General features: G+C 42.9%; 1 protein-coding gene across 1 annotated transcript in view; it reads right to left on the bottom strand.

Annotated features, from left to right (window-relative positions):
• cadm2b (cell adhesion molecule 2b) overlaps positions 1-13,875 on the bottom strand; it is a gene marked incomplete at its 3' end in the record, with an annotated part of 53,484 nt that extends 39,609 nt beyond the window's left edge. Inside the window, exons 1-2 of the mRNA XM_084448771.1 lie at positions 13,851-13,875; positions 1,848-1,997 (exon numbers count right to left, since the gene is read on the bottom strand). Of these exons, the coding sequence (XP_084304897.1) occupies positions 1,848-1,935 (88 nt within the window). The 5' untranslated portion in view covers positions 1,936-1,997; positions 13,851-13,875. The remainder of the gene's footprint in view (positions 1-1,847; positions 1,998-13,850) is intronic.
• Positions 13,876-25,006: the final 11,131 nt, after the last annotated feature.

Genomic DNA, 25,006 nt, shown 5'->3' with positions numbered 1-25,006 from the left:
TTAAATAAATAAATAAAAATGGTCCAGGCTGACGCTTCAACTGGGACCAAGGGAGGAATAACTCTCTGCCAAGCAATTAACTTCTGACTTGGCACAGCCACAGAAGCGTATCTGCCAGGCATCCTGTCGTGTTCATAGTGTGAACCTGTGTTGTTTCACGCCGTCCATCTCTCATGGCCTCACAGGCATTGTATTAGCAGTGCCAATCAAGCTTTTCGTCTGGCTGTTTAAGAGAAGATGAAGGGGGAAGCGTTCTCAGTCAGCCCTGGCCAACCTCTGCAGCAAAGCACATTTATTTTGTCATCTGCATCGCCCAGGATTGTGTCACGCCTGGCAGGGCCTAGCAGCATGCGTGCAATTGTGTTTTCCATACCCCCCACACCTTGTATCAGCTCATATCATCACCACTATTGATTTACACAGACACAATGACTGGATGTGTTGGAGGCTTGAATATGAATAGGCACGTGAGAGGAGAGGAGAGGAGAGGAGAGGAGAGGAGAGGAGAGGAGAGGAGAGGAGAGGAGAGGAGAGGAGAGGAGAGGAGAGGAGAGGAGAGGAGAGGAGAGGAGAGGAGGGGAAGAGAAGAGAAGAGAAGAGAAGAGAAGAGAAGAGAAGAGAAGAGAAGAGAAGAGAAGAGAAGAGAAGAGAAGAGAAGAGAAGAGAAGAGAAGAGAAGAGAAGATAGAAGGCTTTCAGTATTTGCCATTGTTGTAATTAACAATTGTGCTAAGGTGGTAGGTCACATTTACAGTAAAACTGCCCCCAGGTGCTGTATACCAAATAAGATACATGTTTTGCTATTTTTTCAAGAGATATTTTAGGGAACCTTTTGGACATTCAAGACATTTCTATTTCCTAGTACTCTGTCAGATTTAGTGCCCTTGTATGTATTCCCCATCCACAACCATTTATTCCCTCTCTTGAGATTCATCTGTACCCCTACTTCAAGATAATCATGTCAAACTAATTAGACTGTGTCAAAAACAACTAATTAAAATCATGGTTTGGGTCCGCTAACTCAGTTCAAGCTCATCAACAACAATGTAAAGTAGTTTCTCTCAAGGTCAATTCAGATTCAATTAACTCTCATTCAATTCTAATCTGTAGTAATTCCATCTGATGAAATACCTTAGACTTCATTACTCTTTAGTTAACCACATGTGAGGAAGCTCATTCCTCCCAAGCAGAATGCAAGCTTCATTCTCCTGTCTCATTCAAATGTCTAGCTTCCTTTCCATTGTTATTCAAAAGAAAGTTCATATTCAATTACTGGAGCAATGATTGTATTAGCAGTTATACAGTAGGCCTACATGAATTGGATAATGCTGCTGGAAAGTTTGCCCTATATGAAATTAACACCTCCAATACCTGCAGGACCTCTCTGCAGTGTCACTGATTTTCACCCCATTTCTAAATTAATATAAACTCCAGAGACTTTCACCTGTCACCTGTAAATTGGATGCGACTAGTGAATGGCCGCTATAATGGACCTTGGCCCCTCGCCCTTATTCAGCATGAATAAATGTACATCAGTGTTCTCAGCCAGGACCACATCCACCCTGCACTGAGATGAAGGGCAGTTCAGAGGCTAATTAAACCAAATCACTTCATAATCCAATTACATTGTGTACACTGTTATCACAACAGCCCAAAAGAGAAACACTCCTAGCCTGAAATGTAGAAAACTGCCTACAGTATGTTAACTTTCTACTCAAACAAAATGAAATTACACTCACAGGCTCATCATAATCATAATAAAAAAGGAAATAGACCAGTGTAGTTCATCGCTATAATTTTTTCTCATCATCTTCACAGCCATTTTGAGTGACCCCAAATCTGACTCACCTTTCTTGTCTCCAAAGAATAGGGTTTGTTGTGCCGGATTTGACCACTGGAGGGAGGTGTTATCGTTGTAATCCACACGGCAGGTCATGTTGGTTGAACCCCCCTCCACCACTGTCACATTCTGGGTGATGGGGAACTGCCCCTGGCTGCCTGAAACAGAAGGGAACACTGGTGTAGGTGCAGTCATCGAGTCAGGATACCCAGGAGGTTGCTTTCTGACAGAGGGCCAGACGATGCTCATCTTGGCCTTTCCATACTCTCACAAACACTCCCAAAATACAGGGGATGTTTCTGAGAACCCTTTCACTATTCCTGAAAGGAGCTTCTCAATGACAACTTTAACCAGCTTTATCACCCCATCATGAGACAAAACACACGCTTAATCATCATCAGCACAAGTCTGTGTTCAAGCAGTGAATGTAATGCCTGTGGCAAGAGCTCGAGTCAGAGTGTTGGGTTTTACAACTCTGAGCGTTACTCGGGCATCCTAATTGGTAGCATGGCCTAATTAGAGGTAGTCTTGTTCTGCCGAGGAGTCCACAACTGCAGCTGGGTGGTAAAATTGACACATAATCCCAGATACTGTGGACCTTCAATCCAAGTGGTTATCTAGTCTACCCAGACACAGGCACTCCCAACAGAGAACACCAACAGCCTCCAAACGAGGTCTAATCAGACAGCCTCGCTGGGTTCTTCCACCTTCTTATTCCACATTTGTGAAGATTATCGTTGTGAAGCGCCCCTAATTGTATCCAGAGGCATTTTTTCCCCCTACCGGTTTTATTGGACTTTGGCAGAGGGAACACAAAAAAGGCTCTAAAAACGAAACACAGCCTAACACTAACCCACAGGAGCAGCCAACCGTACCCTAGAGGAGCATGTCCTCCTTGAGTGAGACAGAAGGGAGGACCAGAGTGATGTGCTAGCTACTGCTTTTATGTTCCCTACTTTTATATTCCCAGCATAGAGTAGCATAGTCAGCTACATATACAGGCCTATACAGGCCTGAAATATCTCACTACCGCTGCTGCAGAGCCCGATTCACAAGCCGGCTGCATAGAGTAGAGTACATAGACAGATACTGTACATAAATAGGCTTGTTGATTGGTTTTAATTTTCCCACGGCTTGCTGCTAACATGTTTAGTGTATTGCATGATGTTGTGTATATCCTACGGTGCATTGTGTGTATATTAAGGTGTGTGTTGTTAAATGTTGTTCTGCATGCTACTCTGCCTCTCTCCTCCCTAGTGCCTCTCCCTCTTGTACTCTAACCAGATCCTGTGGACATCCGCCTGTTTCCTGCAAGCCACCCTGTGTCCGGTAGAGGTCCCCCTGACATCCCCCTGATCCCTGTAGAGCCCCAGTGCTGCTACTAACTGTCTCCCTCTCTCCTCCCTAATGTCTCTCTGTCTTGTACTGTACTATACCCAGGTCCCGGAGAAAATGTTCCCCCCCCCCGTTCCAGGTTGAGGTCCTCCTGAGGTCCCCATGGTTCCTGGAGAGGCCCCCTGTTTTCCTCATGTCCAGTTCCATCCCAATGTGTATCACCAGTTGTCTCCAATCAAGTCATCACCCCCACCCTCCCTCTTTGCTCTCTGCATTTTGTTTCTTACTTCTGTTTGGCTGTTACAGTATACCTAGTTTACTTAATATTTTCTAGTAGGCTGTTAACTGCTAACTTTATTCTGTGTTTTGTTATATATATATATATATATATATATATATATATATATATATATATATCCTAAAATGGATTACTGGGACAGCTACAGTAACATAAAGTGGCTTACTACATAGGTAACATGTCTGTACTGCATGTTTACCAGATCCTCCTCTCCAACCTCACTCACTGGCTCTGCACGCATCCTACCTGACGGGCCAGACAATGTCGGGAACCATGTAGTCTGACTACGGGGGTTCCACAAGGATCTGTCCTGGGTCCTTAAATTTTTTTCCCTCTACACTTCATCTCTGGGTCCTGTCATTCACTTGCATGGCTTTTCCTATCACTGCTATGCCGATGACACCCAACTCCAGGGTATATATATATATATATATATATATATTTACATATTGTTACATTATGTGTATGTGTGTTTTGGGGGGCCACCAAAAAAAATCTTGCTTAGGGCCACCAGAATCCTAGGGCCGGCCCTGCCCAGCTCGTCCAGTCATTTCCCCCTTCTGACACACAAGTGGAGGCACGCATAGCTGGGTGCTTGGGGGACATCTAAGAGTGGATGGGGACACACCACCTCAAGCTCAACCTGGACAAGACTAAGCTGCTGTTCCTCCTGGGGATGCCAACTCTGAGGCAACATCACATTTTTTCCCCTAAAAATGTAAATGTAATAAAACCAGACGTTTGGTGATAACAATGTAGCATACCTTGTAGCTCAAAATGTCCTCTAAACAACTGACATAATCTCAGCATTATGTCGGTTTGAAAATGGGTTGCTAATTTTGACGATAGCGCTGCAGTTTGGAATCCTCTGAGAGGGTATCTATTAATGCCCCCGAATGTACAGTAATGGTTACAGTCATAGACATAAATGAATGGAATGCTCACACAATCGCCAAGCAACATTTTCAGGGTGAGACTTTACAAAATTAATAGTGATGATTTGAGGTCGTTTTTATACAGATACATCTATAAATCTATACGGATAAATGGTATGATGATTTGTTCAACAACTATGCTCGCCATTGAAATGAATGGCTCTCCACTCTAACTTTTCTGCTGCCAATTTTGAATTCATACCCCTTTTCTAACTCACCATGCCTAGTTTCTAAGCAACAAGGACATATTATGCATGTTCCCAGGATTCCTGCGGTGTCAATATCTAAGCTGTACCATTTATACTTTTTGAGAGAGAGCTGTCTGAAGCCAGCATGCACTCCCATTGAAGCAAATGATGGGATGTTTAGAGTGTCAGTTAGGATTTGAATTTGGGGACACAAGCTGGCTGTCTTAAAGGTACAGGCACACTTTTATGACTACTGTGGTACAGTATCATCATGCCACAGACCACACAACTCAGCCTGTGAGTGGGCTAGAGACACACGACTTCACTGGTGAAGGCAGGTGGGTGGCCCGGAGAGGGTTAGGCCGTGTCCGAATGTCCATACTACATGATACATACTCAACTCAGCCCCTGAGTGGGCTAGAGACACACGGTCAGCCCCTGTGGGTGCATGGAGATTGCCCAGAGGTCACTGCACTGCCCGCAACCCACTGAGATCTGAGGGGGCGGAGTCTTGCCATCATGCCACACCATGTGCCCCACAACTTGGCCCCTGAGTGGGATAGAGGCACATGGTTTTCACCAGTGGGGACAGGTAGGTGACCCAGAGAGGGGTACACTGTCCCTGATCGGCTCTGACCTGAGGGGGCAGAGTCTCACCACCACGCCACAGACCTCAACTCGGCCCCTGGGTGGGCTAGAGACACAAGGTTTTCGCCAGTGGGTGCATGGAGATTGCCCGGTCCGTAGTAGTATTAGCCAGGGGCAGGGTGGCCATCGGGAGCACCGGGAGTTTTCCCGGTGGACTGGCATGCTAACTGGCCTAAATAAAAAACTATCTCTCAGCCCACCCCCCCACCCCCCGTCAACAGCTCGCCGACAATTTATGATTTATAGGTATTAGCAGTAGCTGTTACATACAGCTGTGGCAGCTAACCCACCTCACATTTTCTACAGGAAATTTACTTTCTAGTTATTATTATTATTATTATTATTATTATTACTGTAGTTAATAGGTAGGTCTGCTAACATGAGACTTAACTATGTGCTAGCTACTGTAGTTAACAAGATTTGGGCAGGGAGTCTCAATCAATCAATCAATCAATCAAACATTTTATTTATATAGCGACTACAGAGTTTAAACACCTAAGTTTAATGGCATAATACTCAAATGTCTTTAACAGGGTGTCTCTGCTTTGACAGGGTGTCTCTAACAGGGTCTCTCTATCAGGGTATCTGTAACAGCGTCTCTCTAATAAGGTCTCTCTTAGAGGGTGTCTCTAACAGGGTGTCTCTAACTGGGTGTCTCAAACAGGGTCTCTCTAACAGGGTGTCTCTAAAAGGGTGTCTCTTCTTGGGCGGTGTCTCTTTAACAGGGTGTCTCTAACAGGTCTCTCTAACAGGGTGTCTCTAACAGCGTGTCTCTAACAGGGTAGTCTCTTGCCAGACTCAAATATCGCGTTGAATCACTGCGCTCCACATACTACATAATGGAGTCACTTCGCCGCCCAAGCTGGTGTTCTGAGGGCATACCGACGGGTCAAAATGAACGCTAGCCCAGGTTAGATGGGCCTGGCGTATCGATGGGTAGGAAACGCCTGATCGCGAAAGTCAGAGAGAAAGTGGTATCGTTGGAATTCCACTGCTACCAATGAACTGCCAGGATTTGAACACCAGATTTTTGCATGAAGTGTCCCAGACCCATAGAGAGATCTGCAGCATGCAGTAATATAGTTAGCATATCAGCCAAATAACTCTCATGGGTCTGGCTTTGAGACTACTAACTGGGTATCTCTAACACGGTCTCTTTAAGAGGTGTCTCCAACAGGGTCAACAGGGTGTCTCTGCTTGGGCAGATTTTCTCCACTTGGGAAGGGTCTCTCTCTGGGTGTTTCTGTTTGGGTATGGGCAAGTTAGGGGGGTTTATTGGATATGAGATAATCCTTCATTATGCATGTTTTGTCTGGCTCGCCACTGTGAGAAAGTCATGCTAGCGTCCCCGGTGAATGAGGCTCATACCGTAGTAAAGGTGACATTGGCTGGCTCTCTGACACTGAGGGAGCAGCTGTCTGCCTCATTAGTTCCAGGTCACATGGGGTCCGGGGCTGCTGGGATGGGCAAAGGTCTCACGTTTGACCTTCCTTGCTAGGTCTACAATCGGGAAAGACAGGGCATAACTATAGCTTAATTTAAAGGGTAATAATACCTGAACCATCTCTAGTCCATCCATTCTCAAAGTCCAGACTCCGGTCCAGATCTGGACCGTGCCACAACTGTCTCCGGACTCTGAGCAAATTATACTTTTAATACTACATAATTATTTTAGAGACATTGTGATTTGTATTATAATTATCCCCCTGATCTAGTCGATAGGCTTTCTCAGTCAAAGAGGTAGTTAATACAATCTAAAATAAGAACTGCATTAGAATTTGTAGTCAATGGGCCTCATTCACCAACAAAGTTAAGAATTTCTTAGGAGGCATTTCTTCTTAGTAGGGTAATATCATTCCATGCATTTTACTGACGCTCCTAAATATGACAGGTGGAGTCCGGTCTTTCGATTTTTGTTTGAGCATGCCGCGTTGACAGCTGTGTAGGCTATTTAAGAGCCTACATTTTTGCAGACTGTAGGTTATTGTATATTGTATTCTATCACTTCGACATTTTGCACTGTTCTGTCTTGCTATGTTTATGCACCAAGGCAAATTACTCATAGTAATTCGTAGTCATTCACAGAGGTGATATCTGCGCACAACCCTGTAGTTGCATGTCCTTATATGGGGCTAGCGGGAGTTTACCTATGCTAATTCAGGTGAGTGGCCACACGCTTTCAACTTGCGAAACCATGGCATTCATTTAAGAGAAGGCAGGTGCGAACACACATCGTGAATCAGACGGGAGATTTCTTTATAAACTCTCTTAGGAAGAATTTTAAGAACGGAACTTAAGAAGATATTGGTGGATGAGGCCCATTCTTTTTACAGCTAGAATCAGGTTTAATGGAAAAAAGGGTTGGGGAAATGCAATGACTCCATTTGAGCCATTTGAACCTGCATAGTATAGATATCCGCAGTAGCTACCAAGAAGTGAAATTATAGCATCTGATAATCATTCCTAATCAATGAAATACAGTGCATCAAAAGTGTGTTTCTTCTAGCCTGCTTGGACACTAACTCAAAGCTATTTCCATTCCCACGACGAAAGTGCCTTCGCCTCTCAAAATGCCTTTTTTGATGACAGTGAGGAAGACCTAAGAGCTGGTTCTAAAGTGCTCCTGCAAAGTGTCCACTCCACAGAAAGCAGAGAGGCCGCGGTATCACCCTGAGTCCAGGGATTAGCTCCAGTATTCAGGTGTACTGCCTTTAACTGTTTGTCTGCTATGGCTGATAAAGTAACTATTTTGGGCCTGTTGAGTCAGACAGTGGCGGGGATCTGTATCCAACTTTGGGGGGGGGGGGGGGGGGGGGGACATTTACATTGAAATGTTGCAAGATTATTTTTTGGGGGGGGGACATCTTCCTACGCGGCTGTATGGTCATTTGAATGCCACTGCCCCAAACTAAATATTGGGGTGGGGGGGCAATTTTAATGATCTCAAATATTGGGGGGACATGTCCCCCCTGACCCCCCCAGGATCCCCGCCCCTGGAGTCAGAGACCAGAATAAGAGTGCACTGGTAGAATAAAAAACATTTATCACTGGGTCTGTGTTTTGCACTGTTTGGGTTGATCGTTATGGTTACAATGATCGAACAAACAATGCAAAACACAGACCCAGTGTTAAATGGTTTAAAATGGTTGCACAGCACACACATCCCCATATCCCCCAGGTCAGGCTGCATGACAGGCCAGGAATATGATTCTAGTATTTATTATGGTTTCCAAATAGAAGATAAGAATATGAACAAAATTTCAATCTTCACGACTCTTGATAAGGAGTTTATTAGAATGATTAATTGCACATTTTACTGGAGAAGAGCTATCTCTTACTTTGGAAATAAAAACATGGATATCTACAGTATACTGTCTAGTAAGGTTGAAGTAATGGCATAACAATGACTCCCAATCATGTCACAAAAAGCATATTTTACCACCATTAAAAGTGCATTAGAGCTTTTCTGCATCAAGATGTACTATCTTGAAGGACTAATTAATATCTCCCCTTATAGGCAGTGAAACAGAATTTGAGGCCGAATACGTTTGAAACGTCTCTGTTTGAAGATAATCCAGAATTATTGGTGGAAGAATGAGCAATAGCGCCCCAAAAGCCTTTTCAGTTTCAGCTGACTGCTTAATGGAAATCAGTGCCTTGATGAATGGATAGGGAGCAGTCAAGCGCACCACCGCAGAATAAACTGCAGGCTGGAACAAGAATGGAAAACAAATAACTCTGAAAGTAGTCAAACAAATAACCTTTGCCTCCATTCATTACAGAATAATAACTTCATTTTCATATGAAATGAAAATCAAAGCTGTTTATCCAACCTGATGTTTACTGTCAATACTTGACATATTTGTACAGTACATTGCTTTCATTGCGAACAGAAGAGTGGAGTTGTCAAAGCTAACTGGATGTATGACTGCTTTCTACTGCCACCTGGTCTTGACAACACATGAGTAGATAAGATAACAAAAAGGTGACCTGGTCACCGGGCACGTTTTAAAAATCCAACACATGTACAGTATTGTATTGTACAGCTTTTTGATTATTATTATATCAAGTTGTTCTGTGTTGTAGTGTGAACATGTATATTATTGCTTGATACAGATAACATTATGTTTGTTTTTTTTACAGTATTGCTAGGCCCCCTTGCTAAGATATAGGTGAAATAAAAATCTGAACCTGAAAGTTAGATGTGGATAGACAGGGATACATCCTGTATTGGCAGGTATGCGTCTCTATAGTCTGGCACCTACAGTATCATGAAGGATGTCATTAACTGATAGAGTGATGTACCTACGGTATCATGAAGGATGATAGGTAAATGAAGGCCATTAACTGTAAGAAACTCACCTGTAACATTATTGTTAGTATGTAAATGGTGCTGTGCTGTTTGTATACTAGCATATTTTTACAAGTCCAAGTTACAGTACAAGGGAATAGTGGGTAAATATAACACATATAATATAGCACCTAGCAGATATAGTAATAGTACAGAATATACGGCAGAGTTGACAGCATTAATCAAATTTTTTTATCATTTTAATCGCAGCAATTTGACATCATTTTTAGTGAAGTGGGCTACTCTCCGACTGAGTGGGATTAGGTACTGTAGGTACAGGGGAATTAGATAGGTACAGTAAACCCCCAAACATACAGTAGAGAAATCTGTTTAAATTAGAACGGAATCCTCTCCCCGTGCTTAGTCCACAGTGAAAATGCGTCTAGCAGCCCAGGAGAGAGGTTTTAAATGATCTTCAGGTCAGATGAACAGTGAAATGTTTCTACTTAGGACCGGAATCCTGCAGAGGGGGCAGCGTGTGCGACAGCATCCCTCCTAATGCACCAGGTGTTGCTTTTGCTCTCATAACTCATGTAGTCATGACTGCCAAGTTAAGAACTTATTGTCTGTACTCTCCACTGTTCTGTCTGATTGGGAGAATTTGGGCAAAATGGGTTCTTAATTATGAAATACTACCAAGGTTATTATAGTTAACGAAAGCTAAGTAAAAAACTGAAACTAGGTGTGAAAAAAACATTTTAGTTAACTGAAATAAAAATAAAAACTAGGCTGTATAAAAAACGATAACTTTTTAAAATTAAAATAAGTTTTCTAAATAAAAATTCTAGAGAAAATGTTTTTAGTTTTAGTCTCTTTCATTTCATATAGTACAAGCCTAGTATTTTGGGTGGATATGATATCCTCCTTTTTTTTTTGCTGTGCCCCTGCACAGAAGTACTGTACTGTATACTGTATGTAGTATGTTAAGAAAATGTATTTTTTCTTTATACAGTCAATGTTTCTCTGATTTTTTTCTCATGAATCGGATATTATTTTGTTCTACATGCATAGAAACATAAGATAATATTGGTTGCTTAAACAGCAAATAAAGTTGATATCTAAAGCCGACATTGTAACAATTGTGACATTGACATTGTTGATATCTAAACTCCTCATTGTAATGAAGAGCCAACGTTCTCTAGGAAAAATCATTTTAATTGGGATGCGAACCCAGGACGAAAAATCATTACTACTGTACAAAGCCTTAACCTCTCGGCCACTTATTGATCAAGGCTCATGGAGGCTCCCAACTTGTGTGTGTGTAGACCTCCCTGGCAGAAATGACCAGGCTGTGATTGTCAAAGCTAAGAAGTCATTGGTCCAGAATGTCGATAATGTGTTGCTGGGGTCCTAAGGTTGCCAGACTGGAGCTGGAAGCCGTGTTAAAATACTTTGTAACACAAACCTGGGACTGCATATCATTTCATTTTCAGTATTAATGTGCCTCCCATTTGATCCAATGCATTGTAGGCCTATCATTAGTCGCGTTTCCATTACATCTAGAATTGTGCAAAACCTAAATATCGCAATAAAAAATTGGTAATGGAAATACCTAAATTTCGAAAAACCTCTTAAATTTCGATAAAACATTTTTACGCTCTCATGAGGTGGTTTTTCAGAAGTTTCGATATAGAAGTATAGTATAGAATTCTGTGGCATCGCGAGACTAGACTACGAGAATTAGGGCTCTTGCGCAAAACACCTTTCAATGGAAACACCTGCAAGTCGCAATTGTACTTTGTCTAAACTTTAGAAATATAGCTTTTATTTTGCCAAAAAGTGTAATGGAAACGCAGCTATTGTGTTTTTTCAAAACAACTGAACATTCCATCCAACACATCTGTTGCTTGGAAAAGAGGAACTATTTTGCTTGGCGGAATTGAGGGAATGATGCTTCGTTTTGAATTGTTTTATTGATTAATTATATCACAACTACTGTAACCTGACTGTAACCTGACAGGTGACAGATGGTTTGTTTCACATGGAGTGAAACAAAGTGAGCTCGCGAGATTATGATGGTCTCACAAGACTAGCACAGAAAAAAAATAAAAAAATAAAAACTGCAACTAATACTGAAACTAAGCTTTTTTCCAAAAATAAAAACTAAACAAGCAAACCTGCTTTAAAAACGAATGAAAACTAAACTGAAATTTAAAACTATATGAAAAAGTTAAGAAAAAAGCAAAACTATTATATTACAGAGTGATGTGGACTCATGAAAGAGCTCTTTTATTTATTTAAAATTTCAAACATAAAATTTATATTTCCTCAACCCCAGAGAGACAGTCTTACTAGCGGGGGCACATTAGGAGGCTGAGGTAGACGTTGGATGAAATTAGTGTTTACTGTACATTCATTTCTATTTTGTACCAGGACCAGTTTATTATTAATATAAATATTGCATGCGTAGATATGCTTTAGATGTTATGGAGAAACGAGTCAATAAGGCGATAAACTGGTGGCACACAACAAGGAATCCCTTCATATTGATAGTGATCAGCACAGCTCCAGGTCTGCTCTCAGTCCGATAGCTGCTTTGAATAACAAGGCCTTGAAAGGACACATGCTTGACCCCTGTGATCTACAGAGAACATTTTTTCAATTACCATAAGTATAGATTTCCTTTAGAGTAGCGTGAGGGCATCAGGTGGGATGGAATGAATGATAATAGCCAATCGAGAACCATCGTTCAACAGGCTGACTGTCTGCTGCGACAGAGCCAGACACGGAGATGATTGATGTGACACAGAACACCACAGGCACGTTGGAGTGTGGAATAATGAAACTTAAAGAGAAAGTGGAGCTACAGATGGTATTAGTTATGAACAGGTTAAAAAGCCTCAGGACCACAGAAGTGAATTACATTTTAAACACCAATATGCACAAACTATGCACTTCAGTTGATGGAAAGTCAAATGATAGAACTCACTACAGAATGAACTAAAGGGTGGTACAAATGTAGAAATAATAATAAAGTATTTCTACAAATGTAGAAATAATAATTAATCTATATAAAGAGCTCAGGCATGGCATAGGTGTCCTGTATTATATTATGTATGATTTTTGGATATTATTATTAGTATTTTTATTTTAAAGTATTGATATGTTAAGTATCTGTAACTGACCGACCATTTTTATAAATACATTTAAATTATTTTTAGTCTTCCTGCTTTTCGGCCATGGGTTAACTGATCATGAAATTGTTTAAATATGCTCATGAATTGCCATGAACAAAGCAAATAAAAAATTATTATTATTATTATTATTTTAAACTGCTAGCCTGTGATACAGACTAAGAGCACGCTACACAGGCCGTCCAAGGAGCACTGGTCTCAGCCATCTCTGGTTTGTCTTTTGCCAGCCAGTGTACAGGACTGTAATGATATCTGGCCTGGGGGGAGATACAAACAGTCACAAAAACAAACCTTCAAGTCAGGCGCTGGACCAAAACACATAGCATGAAGGAAAGAGAGTCCTCATACTTGTAGTTCCCTTTAGCTGATTTAATTCAGCATCCCCGTGTAAGTTTGGGGCTGGGAGGAGACCGAGGGTCTGGACCATGGATGTATTAATAGAACTGGATAGGGTAACTCCATTCACTGACTGCTCGAAAAAGTGAAGCCCTTTATGACCGCGCCATCTTGACATCTTTGACATGCGCAGTCAAAGGTATCAATGACGCATTCTTGTAGTCCACGAACAGATTGCGTTCATGTGAAATGCAAACGCGCGTTCATGGCTCTCCCCGCTCTGAGTTAGCAATGAAAAGCGGCTTGCTTATTAATCTACTTTCGTCAAATATATCCGTTGGAAAACATATTTTTTTATCCAGGCATAAATTATAACAGTATAATTGTGACTGAACATGTTTTGTTTGCTAGTAGGTGGTATTCATTCTGTTCACAACAACGCGATGGGCAGCCAGGCGAAATAGCTCCAGGGGACCTGGTCCCAGGCGAGTTGAACAGCTGTCCACCCAGAGACGGGATCTCTCGTTGCGGCATGAAGTTCGCGGCTAACCCGCCGAGCTCGGGGGGCTCACATGCGTTGTTGTGAACAGAGTTCGTGGACCACAACAACGTGTCATTGATACCACTGATTGCGCATGTCAAAGGTATCAATGATGCGTTTTTTTCAAAGATGGCGCGGTCCTATAGGGCTTCACTTTAGATTTCTAATCCTGGGGGCCTGGTCTGGACCTTGTCTATTAGGAACTGTGTCCATCATGCAGCATGGAAACAGAAGGCATAACTCACCTTTCACTTTGTTTTTTGTCGCAGCCACTGAGAGCATGGGAGTGGGGAAAGGAAAGGGCAGATTAGACAGATTATAGATCAGATTCAATTAGACAGGTTAGATTAGACAGGTTGGAGATTAGACAGGTTGTACAGTATGAAGGAGGAGCACATAGAATACAATGTCCACAGCCTCCATCCTCCTGCCTACATTTTGATAATCCTGGACATGAATACTGTACATGTATTTGCTAGACATTTGCTGACATTACAATGTTCCCTGTTTACATTACAGGGACTGCACATGTGAGATATTCCAGCATGCCCTTGGTTATGAATAGCATGGAACATTAGTACAGCTATGTGAATATTAGTATAAGTGACATCTCTAACAGCACAGGGTGCACTTGAAATGGTAAAAATATCAAAGAAGGATAAGCTTTTTTTTCTTCAACCGTATATCTCCTGTATCTGCAAGAGAAACAGATCCTTTATTTCTAATCCTGGAAAAATGCAACACTTATCGTCAATTATGGAACCTAATATGACACTTTATAGTAAGTAAGTAAGTAAGTAAGTACAATTTTATTTATATAGCACCCTTCGTAGCACGAGTGCACAGAGTGCTTTACAGTAGGAACATTAAAAACATCAGTGTCCAATCAGATACATACAAGTGCACTGAATACATTAAAGAAAAAGAGTACACATAAACATAGTGACATAAAAGCAGTCAGTGCCAGGGAGAAAACAGGCAAGCCGAAAGGAGAGAGTGCGTCAGACAGAGACGGCCTAGCACTCGAAGGCTTGTCTGTATAAGTGTGTCTTTAGCTGCCCTTTAAAACTGTCCACAGACGCAGCAGCTCTCAGATCCTGTGGGAGCGCGTTCCAAAGTCTAGGAGCCACAGCCCCCCAAAAGTCTGTTATAGTGTTCAGGGAGGAAGGTACATCCATGCCCCTACCACTTATCCCCCTGTCCTCTTCTTACATGGAAGTTATTAATCACAGACTCCCTATCTGTCTAAAGTCAGAAATGTGTGCTATACTGTATGGGAAGCATATTGTTCGATTCTATCTGGAAAATAAACACTGTGACATTCCTGAGAACAACTTTGTTTCTTTGAATGAACAGAACCATAACTTCTCATGAATGAGATATGCCCCAAGACACGCAGCACCAAGACACTGTGTGTTTAAACACAGTGAAGGAATGTTGCAGGGATTTCCGGGTGGTCAGTTGATATGCTGCTGCTGTTGATGAGCTGTTCCTTCATCGTGTTCTCCTCTAGTGCTCTGTGGCACATCAGGCCCCATTGGTTTGTCCCGTAGACCTATTTCTGAAGTGGGGCTATGGGCCTAAGGGAAAACGGTGGGAGCCAGTCCCTGTGGTGATCAGTCTAACCAACCATGGAGAGGTTTGTCCTCTACCACAGTGAGCTGGCCTCCGTCTCTCTGCTGGGTTCTGTGTGTGTGTGTGTGTGTGTGTGTGTGGTGGGGGGGGGTTCCAGTCCTTCTTCCAGTGTCACACAGCAAGTGTCCCAAAAGGCAAACTGGCTGCAACTAACCCCATGCTAGGGAACACTTCATCATATCCAGCTCACATGACACACAAGCATGCACGCACGCGCACACACACACACACACACACGTCATATTTCTTATTCTTCGGAAATATTCTTACAATAACCTACCGTTAAGGACAAGTGAGCCAGGTAAAGTGAGTGAGAAGGTGCTATTGTGTTCCTGGGTCAGAGAAGAGCATTGGAACAGTGTCCAACTACAGAAGCGGGCGATGTTGCCTGCTCAGTACTGCAGGGCTACTGCAACACCCTCTCTCTCTCTCTCTCTCACCTGTGGTTCTGTCCAGCATAGTGTCCCTGGACTACTGATGAGACCTGAGCTATGAGCAAAGGTCAATGCCTCCAGCGTCGCAGACATTACTGAATACATTACCCAAATAAAACACTACACCCCTCCGCAAGCATTCGGGACTCCCATTGGACATGCTGGAGACGCCTCCTGTTATAAAGTGCTGCTGGCCGTTCCTGCTCACCGCTCTAATCACAACAGCACAAGGGAAAGAGGTTTTCTGAAACTCCGAGATAGCATTAGAGGAGCACAGCGTGTATCTCCTGACTACACCACAATCCAATTCCTGCCTCAATTTTCTCATCTTGTCTCTAGCTTTCCAATCTAAACACTTCATGTAGGAAACCCTGTGCATGTCTCATCCTAGTTAGAGCAACAGAGGATGAAAAAGGCAAGCAACAGCAGACCTGATCACACCCAGCTGAGTCATGGCACAATGACTGAATGAGCAATTAGACCTACTTTCATCTATTACGGTACTTTCAAAGACATTGGCCACTGGTTATTGGAAATTCCAAAAACGTAAGCAACCAGGAGCTTCATAGTGTACAACATTGAAATGCACGGGAATAACGGGATGGCTTACTAGGGGGAGTTATCAAAACCTTATTTTTCCCTGGTTCCAAAATAAATATATTTCACTGTTCTGTTAGACTTCCTCTAGTCTGGACACACACACACACACAAACAAAGGTGAGTCAAACCATTTCAAGCTGTCTCCTCTCCTATCCTCCTGTCTTATCTTCTCTGCATCCTCCCTGCATCCTCTTCTCCTGTCTGATTTCATCCCGTAGATTTGTCTGGTTCTACGGTCTGGATTCTGAGGAAAGGTCACTTCAAAATGACAAAATGTTGTTTCATAGCGGCATTTCAAATTGCCATTTCACAAGAACTAGTTTCTTGGCATATTAAGATGCACATTGGTTTGGTGCTCGTTAACGACTGTCTGTCTGACCGCAGCCCGTCTGACCACAGCCCGTCTGACCACAGCCCGTCTGACCACAGCCGAGTATTCAAATGAGGATGACCTCTCCGGCCCAGACCCTCCATTCAGATGAGGGTGACCTCCAGCCCAGCCCGTCTCCCCAGACCTCCCTTCCCAGCCCGTCTGGATGGATGCCTTTTTTGTTAATAATTTTACCCTTTTTTTTTTTTTTTTTCGTGGGATACAACGGTCTGTTCCCTGTCTGCCTGCCACAGGATGCGCACTTTGTTTCATTTTTGTTTTTAGAACTTTTGTAGATGCAATTGTCAGATAATGGGTTGCAAGCCAGACATTGTACATACTTTTTTTTTTCCTGGCTATGCGTAATGTGACAGACTGTATGTACATCTCATTCTTGTAAATATGTATAGTCAGGGCTGAAAATTAACACCAGCCACCGGCCAAATGAAGGTAAAATGTTCAATTGGCGACTAGATTTGGGAAGGCTATCTGAAAAAAAAAATTACTTTGCCGGTAGATTTTTTCATCTACAGTCCCCTTGGCAGGTGACTCAACGTGAGCCAAAAAGTTAATTTTCACCCCTGTGTATAGTATAAATGTGTTTTGCATTGTACAGTAATTATTTGTTTGACTATTTGTATGACTAATAAAATGTTCTAAACTGTTAATGGTGTTCAGTCTCATCTTAGTTTGTATCATAATGCTTGCTGCATTGACCATATAGCATTAATTAGGGCCCGAGCACTGGCGGTGCGAGGCCCTATTGAAATTGTAAGGATTATTATTCTCCTACATTCTCCTACCTTCTTCTCCCCAAACAAATGCCTTTTTGGCGGCCTAAACATCGATGAAAACGCATGAAACTGGGATACGTCAGGCCCGGTGAAAAATGTGATATTTCATGGCCGACGGAAATGGTCGTGACAAAACGGCTCAAGAGCACCACCTGGAAAATTTAAAATGGCGAGCCCCACCTTTCAGTTTGATGTAGGCGAACGGAATTCGGTGGGCATATGTAGTTCATCGAGACACACTAAAATGTATACCCAACATCCAACAGGAAGTCAGCCATTTTGCTCTTAATGTGCCATTTTTTCCTTGTTTTTACCATTTCCATGCCTCGTACTTTAACAAACTCCTCCTACAGATTTCATCCAATCAACTTATACATATTTGGTCAGCTTCATCTCCGCTTCGTGCCTAACAACGCCCCCTAGCTGTTATAAAATCACTATAACACACGGCCTCTCGTGGTTTATTGCTTAAATTCAGATCGTGTGCGTGTGTCTGTCGGCAGTGTCTCTCAGTGGTGGTGGAGTCTGTGGTGAAGCAGCGGGGGATCAGAGATCAATGATAACCTTCCTATTATTTGTTCATGAGCAATTCAGACGTTAACCTGACACCTCCAATCAAATCTCCCTATATGTAAGAGTTTGAGGCACAACCGTTTTAAAACATGCTGTGTGAATGGAACAATCAACACAAAGTGAATTTTCCAATAAAAGCTAGAGCAAGATGTTTCCAATTCAATAGCGTCACAACCTCAAAGATTAAGATGGCTAATTCAATTTCTAAAGACACAGACTAACCTCGGCCTGTAGATCCTACTCAATGCTTCCTCTAGTCCTTTTTAGAACAGCCCAGGGCATTGTCCTTCTCTGTGTCAATTAACTGGACAATAAAACATAATTACAAAAGATGAATATGAATGACCAACCCGTTTCTCCCCACGCCAGTGGGAGACTGCATGCAGAGAGAAGCAGGCCAGTAGAACCGCAGCCTTAGAACCCTGCCAATGATGCCCACCTCCCTTGTTCTCTGTAAAGCGCATTGTGTTACCTGTGTGTATGAAATGCGCTATACAAATAAAGCTTTGATTAATTGATTGACATTAAAAACGTTAGAACACAAGTATCAACAACACATTATGTGCTGTATGTCCATTACAAATTATCTAATTTAGTACAAATATTTAGAACGATCTGTTATCAGTGGAACATTACTGAAATCACATGAAGCAATAGAAAGATACAGTCTGTATGGAGTCAGCCAGTCCATATATAACACAATGCTGATGGGTCCAGTACACCAGCTTCAGTGTTTGATAGGCTTTCATGTCTAATATATAATATTAGAGGGATCTTGTAGTGTGCTATTTTATTCTTCACCGTATTCAAATGCCCTTGGCATGAGATGCCTGTACCCATGCCTGGCAACGCCACTGTGCATGCAGATGAGGGCTGGTGTCTGCCTGAGGCCATCCAGGATTCAACATCCCCAAGTCCTTATCTGCTGTATCCCAGAGGACCAGCGGGCTGTCTGCTCCTCGCCTCCTCCTCCTCCTCACCTCCTCACTCCTGCTCTCCATCTCCTCCCTCCTCCTCACCTCCTCTTTCCTCCTCCTCACCTCCTCCCCTCCTCATCACCTCCCCTCCTCCTCCCCTCCTCCTCACCTCCTCCTCTCCTCCTCACCTCCCCTCCTCCTCACCTCTCCTCCTCCTCACCTCCCCTCCTCCTTCTCATCTCCCCTCCTCCTCTCCTCCCCTCCTCCTCCTCTCCTCCTCCTCACCTCTCCTCCTCACCTCCCCTCCTCCCCTCCTCCTCACCTCCCCTCCTCCTCACCTCCTTACCTCCCCTCCTCCTCACCTCCTCACCTCTCCTTATCTCCCCTCCTCCTCACCTACTACATCTACTGTGATGATGACACTGTCTGACTCCATGTCTCCATCTTGTCCACATAATGGAAACCACATCTTTCTAATGATCTTGGAGAAGAACAAGCTTTGTGCCTCATAACTTCATTGTCACTGTGTGTATATTGTTAATGTATGGTGGGGTTGCCACCTTGCTAACTCAGGAGCTAATTATTGAATTAAATACTCCAGTACATTTGACATGGTGGAAAAAGCCGTAACATATTTACAGTACCATTCAAAAACCATCCTAATGTCTTCATTAGTAACATTATTCTGCTGAATAAAAGACAAAAGAAAAACATCTTCAAAGCTTTACTGCATTTGAATAAAATTAGCTGTTGTATGGGATGGTTGTTTCTTGGTGTGTTTACATGCTGTTTATACCAGTACTGTGCACGGCCCTGTAGCTGGTCACCCCTGGTGATTACACTTTCAGATCCACACTTTTCTGCTGTAATGCTTTGCAATATAAAAGGTTTCTGACCTTGTTCTCTGTGCCCAGCTGTGCCACCCTGATAATACTGCTCAGTTCTACTAAATGCATGCCATGTATGATGAATATAATCTTTTTAGCCAGATAAAAATCAATTTAGACACTATTTATCGAAATTGTAGTGTGCCAAGTTAAACGTATAATTACATGAACTGTTAGGTCAGACTGCCAGTCTTTAAATTGACACTCATCTGTCATGTCAGGCTTATATTGAGCAGTCGCCTCTGAGCTAAAGAAGCAGATGGAAGTGATGTCAGCAAGGGGGAAGATGTCCTGGAGACATTCAGAGATATAGAGCCAGATAGAAGTGGTGGCAGCAGTAGAAGACGTTCCCAAGGTCATTATGGGCTGAGTGAAATGGAGACAGCCGCTTTTGATGTGTGGTTTACCCTTTCACTAATGTAATCCATACACATGTTTAATGGCAATATACAAATATACTGTACAGGTATATTAATGCTAATGCTAATGCTAATTAATGAGCTAATGAAGTGTCACCGTAGTACTCTCCTTTGTGTCTGCCTGCGCCGAGCGCATTACCTTGGGATCAACATCTCATACCTCGCTGCCTGTCTGCCACGCATATACAGCCATCTACTGTATGGAACCGCCTAGTTCAGCTGAGGTGTCAGATTGTGATGTGTGATTATATGTATTTATTTTATTTTATAATTACTGGTCCTACCATTCGAGAGCTCAGGTAACCCAACATATATTGTGATGGTGTCCTTTCTGTCATTCATCATAATTTGTTTTTGTCTACTTTTTGGGAGGGAGTGGTGGGGGGAGGTGGGGGTAAAAGTAAAGGAAAAACAATTTGAGAATGAATGAATGTATTTGTCAATGCCTCTCTTTCTCAATAAAACTATAGTAAAATATATAATAATAATAATATATACTGTAGTGTCCGACCGATATGCTTTTTTAAAGGCCAATCCGATACCGATTTTTGGGATCGTTGCAGTGGCCGATACCGATACGACACCGATATTTTGGGCCGATATTTGTGGCCGATATCCCAATATTTGGTGGCCGATATTCTGGTGGTGGAGGACAATATTAAATTCACTCGCATCCCTCATAGCCAAATGTCGTATATTGCTACATTGGAAAAGTCCTAACCCCCCTGGCACAACTTCTTGGTTGAAATTGAAATTGAGTTGAAATTTTCTGCATCTAGAAAAAATCAACGGTCAGAGGATCTTTAAAAAGATTCCACAGAACTTGGGACCCCTTTCTCTCCTATGTTACCTCTCTAACTTCAATAGACACTTAATTCTGACCAATACCTCTATTTATTTCTCTGTCCTTAGCTATTTACTTTTTACTTAGTTATTGTACATTTATTTTGTTTTTGTTATTTTTGTAATTTAAGGAAAAGTCCTTTGTACCTCCTGGGACATGCGGGTGGGTGGTTAACTGGGTGGGTGGGTTAGTTTAGCGCTGTTCATTGAGTGCTGTTCATTTTTGTGTTTGTTTATTTTTGCTTTTGTCTTATTGATATGCTAAAACTGTCAAACTTCCCATTTACTGCTGACTTGTACTGTTTGTTACAAATTAGTTTGCACAATAAATACATTAAAAAATATATTAATCGGTTGGACTCTAATATACTGTCCAAGTGCATGTACAGTACAGTACATCCACCCACACAGTTTATCTTCTTCTGACATGTATCAGTACAGACCTATATCAGTCTCTTTTAAAACACACTACCATCCTTGAGTCCCATGTCGCAGTTATGGAATTCTAAAGAGGGTTAACTCTCAGAGGAAATATATAAAATGTATACCATATTCCAATGGTTTTATAATGCCTAATTATAGTAAAATGTGCATTTTGACAAATAAAACCACCCCCTATACTGGACCAGAGCCTCCACAAAGCAGAGCCTCCACAAACACAACCTGTGTAGATCCACTTACCCAACAGTCACTACATGTCCTACTGTAAACCAAACTGTCAGATGAATTCTGTCATTCACACAGGCAACATTTAAATTAACTAATGTTGTAGCAATGTGTGTGTGTTTGTGTGTGTGTGTGTGTTTGTGTGTGCGTGTGTGAAAAGCGCGAGTTTCTCCTGAAACCCATAGCCTGCAGTGATGCTTTGTTTCTGTAATAGAAAGTTCTATGTTCCACTGCAGGCCTTTGTATTGTATTATGCTACAAAACCTTTATTTTGAAAGATCTTGGTGCGTGGTGTGACTCTTATTTTGAAGTGTCTTGAGCGTGGCGATGGTGTGTCCTGAGAGCGGTGTAGCGACACACTGTCTTGAGAAGGTAGGCCTGCAGGCCGACTTACTATCAAAAGAGACGTTTTTGGCCAAAAAATAAACACAAAATATGACTGAAGCCGCAAAACATGTTTGAGCCTTAATGAAGGCAATGTCTTCCCCTTAGCCTATATTTGTTTTCACGCTTGGTGGTACACGCCCAGGGGGACACACGTTAAGGCAGGGGTGTGAGGGGGTCTGTACTGTACTGTAGGTCCTCCCTTTGGACATTTTGAGCGTCAAACATGACATTTCTTGCATTCTGGTGAATTTCTATGCAGTCTGCTGCTATCTAGCTAGTTATCTAACTTGAATGCCAACATGACCATTTATTTTAGTAATGCATACATGTATTTAATAGTAATATATTTATTTAGTTATTCATTTCCATATAATTTTTGTCAAAGACAGGGAGCCACTGGAGAGGGGCAAAAGAGCTCTGGCTCTGGAGCCACAGGTTGCAGACCCCTGGACTAACGTTATAGCTTGTTGTTTACAATATAGCTTGTAGCTGTAGTTTTTGACATCAGAAGGGTCGAGAGATGGTTTCTTCAGGAGGGGGCTGACTCTGGCAGTCTTGAAAGCGGAGGGAAAGCATCCTGATACAAGAGATGCGTTGATGTGGTGGGTTCGGAAGGGAAGGAGTTCGGGTGCAACAGACTGAAGGAGAGTCGAGGGAAGAGGGTCTAGGGAGCACGTGGTGGGGCGGCTAGATGTTACAAGGTTGAGGACCTTGTTGGGGGAGATGGGAGAAAAGTGGGATCATGCGGTATGTGGAGAGGAGGGGGGGAGCAGAGAGAGAAGAGAGGGTGACGGTGGGGAGGTGAGGTTGGTGCACGGAGCGTTGACCGGGGGATGGGGGAAAGAGGATCTGATATCGTTAACTTTCTTGTCAAAGAAGTTGCCGAAATCATCAGGGAGAAGGGAGGAGTTGGGAGTAGGAGGTGGGGGCTGGAGTAGTGAAGAGAAGGTTTCAAAGAGTTTTTTTAGGATTGGAAGCAGAGGTTAGGATTTTAGAGTGGAAGAAAGCAGCTTTAGCAGCAGATAGGAAGGAGGGGAATGTGGAAAGAAGAGATTGGAAATTAAGAAGGTCCTCTGGGAGTCTGCCTTTCCTCCATTTACGCTCAGCTATCCTCAGGCTCCGTCTATCAGTACGCACTGAGTCCGACAGCCATGGGGCAGGTGGGGTTGGGCGTGCAGGCCTGGAGGTGAGGGGACAGAGATTGTCCAGAGATGAGGAAAGAGTAGAGAGCAGAAGATCAGTGGCAGTATCAGAGGGTAGGAGAGAGAAGGATTCAGGGTCGGGGAGGGCAGAGGTAACGGCAGAGGAAAGGTCAGTAGGGGAGAGCGAGCGGGCGTTGCTACGGGTGGTAACCATGTGGGTAGTAGGATGAATTAAAGGGGAAGAGGGGAGGGAGAGGGAGTAGGACATTAAATAGTGGTCAGAGAGATCGAGGGGGGTGACAGAGAGGTTAGGGGTGGAACGGTGTCTAGTGAAGATGAAATCCAGCTGGTTGCCAGCTTTGTGAGTAGGAGGAGAAGAAGAGAGGTGAAGATTGAAGGAGGAGAGGAAAGAGAGAAGAGGTTCCAATTTCTCACTCTGGATGTTGAAGTCGCTGAGAAGGATAAGTGCGGACCCATCATCAGGGAAGTGCGAAACTAGTGTGTCAAGCTCTTCCAGGAACTCACCAAAAGGGTCTGTTGGGCGATACACAACAGCAATGGTGAGCTTGATTGGATACGTGACAGAGACAGCATGGAATTCAAAAGAGGGCAGGGAAAACTGTTGAATAGAGAAGAGAGAGTATTTCCATGTTGGGGAAATGAGCAGGCCAGTACCACCACCTCGCCTCACAGCTCTGGGAGTGTGGGAGAAAGAGTACACATCTGACAGGGCTGCGGGTGTGGCACTGTTCTATCGTGTGTGAAGTCACACGACAAACGAGCCAAAAATGGGACTTAAAAAATGAAATCATCTAGTTCTCCAAAACTAAAGAACACACACATTTGATAGTTCGATGGTGTTCACACAATTCCCCTATCTACCAATATCATACAAAACACCAGAAAGTAAGGTTTTCACTGTATTATCACTTCAATGATGGAGGCAAATCATTCTCAATCAGTTTATCTAAACTCTCCCTATTTCCTTCCTTTTCCGGACAGTGGGGTGGGGGGTTGTGGTCAATCGCTGGGAAGAAAGGAAATCATTAAAACGTTGAACTGAAAGTACCTTCCACAGAACCAAAGAAGGAGATTGTGTTTGATTAGAAATAACTTGGAGTCAATGAGATTGATGCAAATGTGCCCCTACTATTGATTGAAAACAGCCCGGGGGGGAAAGGTTAGCTCATACCACCACATTCACTGCAGAAAAATACAAGCCTGTGCTTTAAGGAAGGCACAGCCCAATGATGGGCGGTCAGTGATGGACTGAGGCACTGTGCATAATGAACAGGTCATTTTTGCTTTGCTACGTTTCCTCCTGCGACACTGACAGCCTCAATGTCAGCTTAAAGATTTAATATGTTATTCACACTTCACTGCTGCCGCATTGGGAGTATGAAAGGGCCTGGTGTGAAATCAGCTCTTTACCATCCAGATTACTCTGCACCCCCGTAAGTTCTGCGCCGTGCACTAAACATCTTGTGCAGAGACACAATATCATTCTTGCTTTGATATAGAAACTTACAGGTAGTTACAGACATTTGTCTCAGTGCAACAACGCAGTGCAAGTGCAGTAAAGTGCAATACTATAAATACCCAACCCAGAACGATACAGTAAACAAAAGCAAATATCTACAGTACATAATATTCTAACACCACCCACCACTTTATACACTTATATCAGGGTCGCCCGTTATTATGTCTGACCCCCGAGGGGAGCTCATTCATCAA

The sequence above is a fragment of the Borostomias antarcticus genome, assembly GCF_949987555.1.
Source record: "Borostomias antarcticus genome assembly, chromosome: 1".
NCBI classification, from domain to species: Eukaryota; Metazoa; Chordata; class Actinopteri; order Stomiiformes; family Stomiidae; genus Borostomias; species Borostomias antarcticus.
Note: the sequence above shows the minus strand (reverse complement) of the source record. Positions and strands in the feature narration are given on the sequence as shown.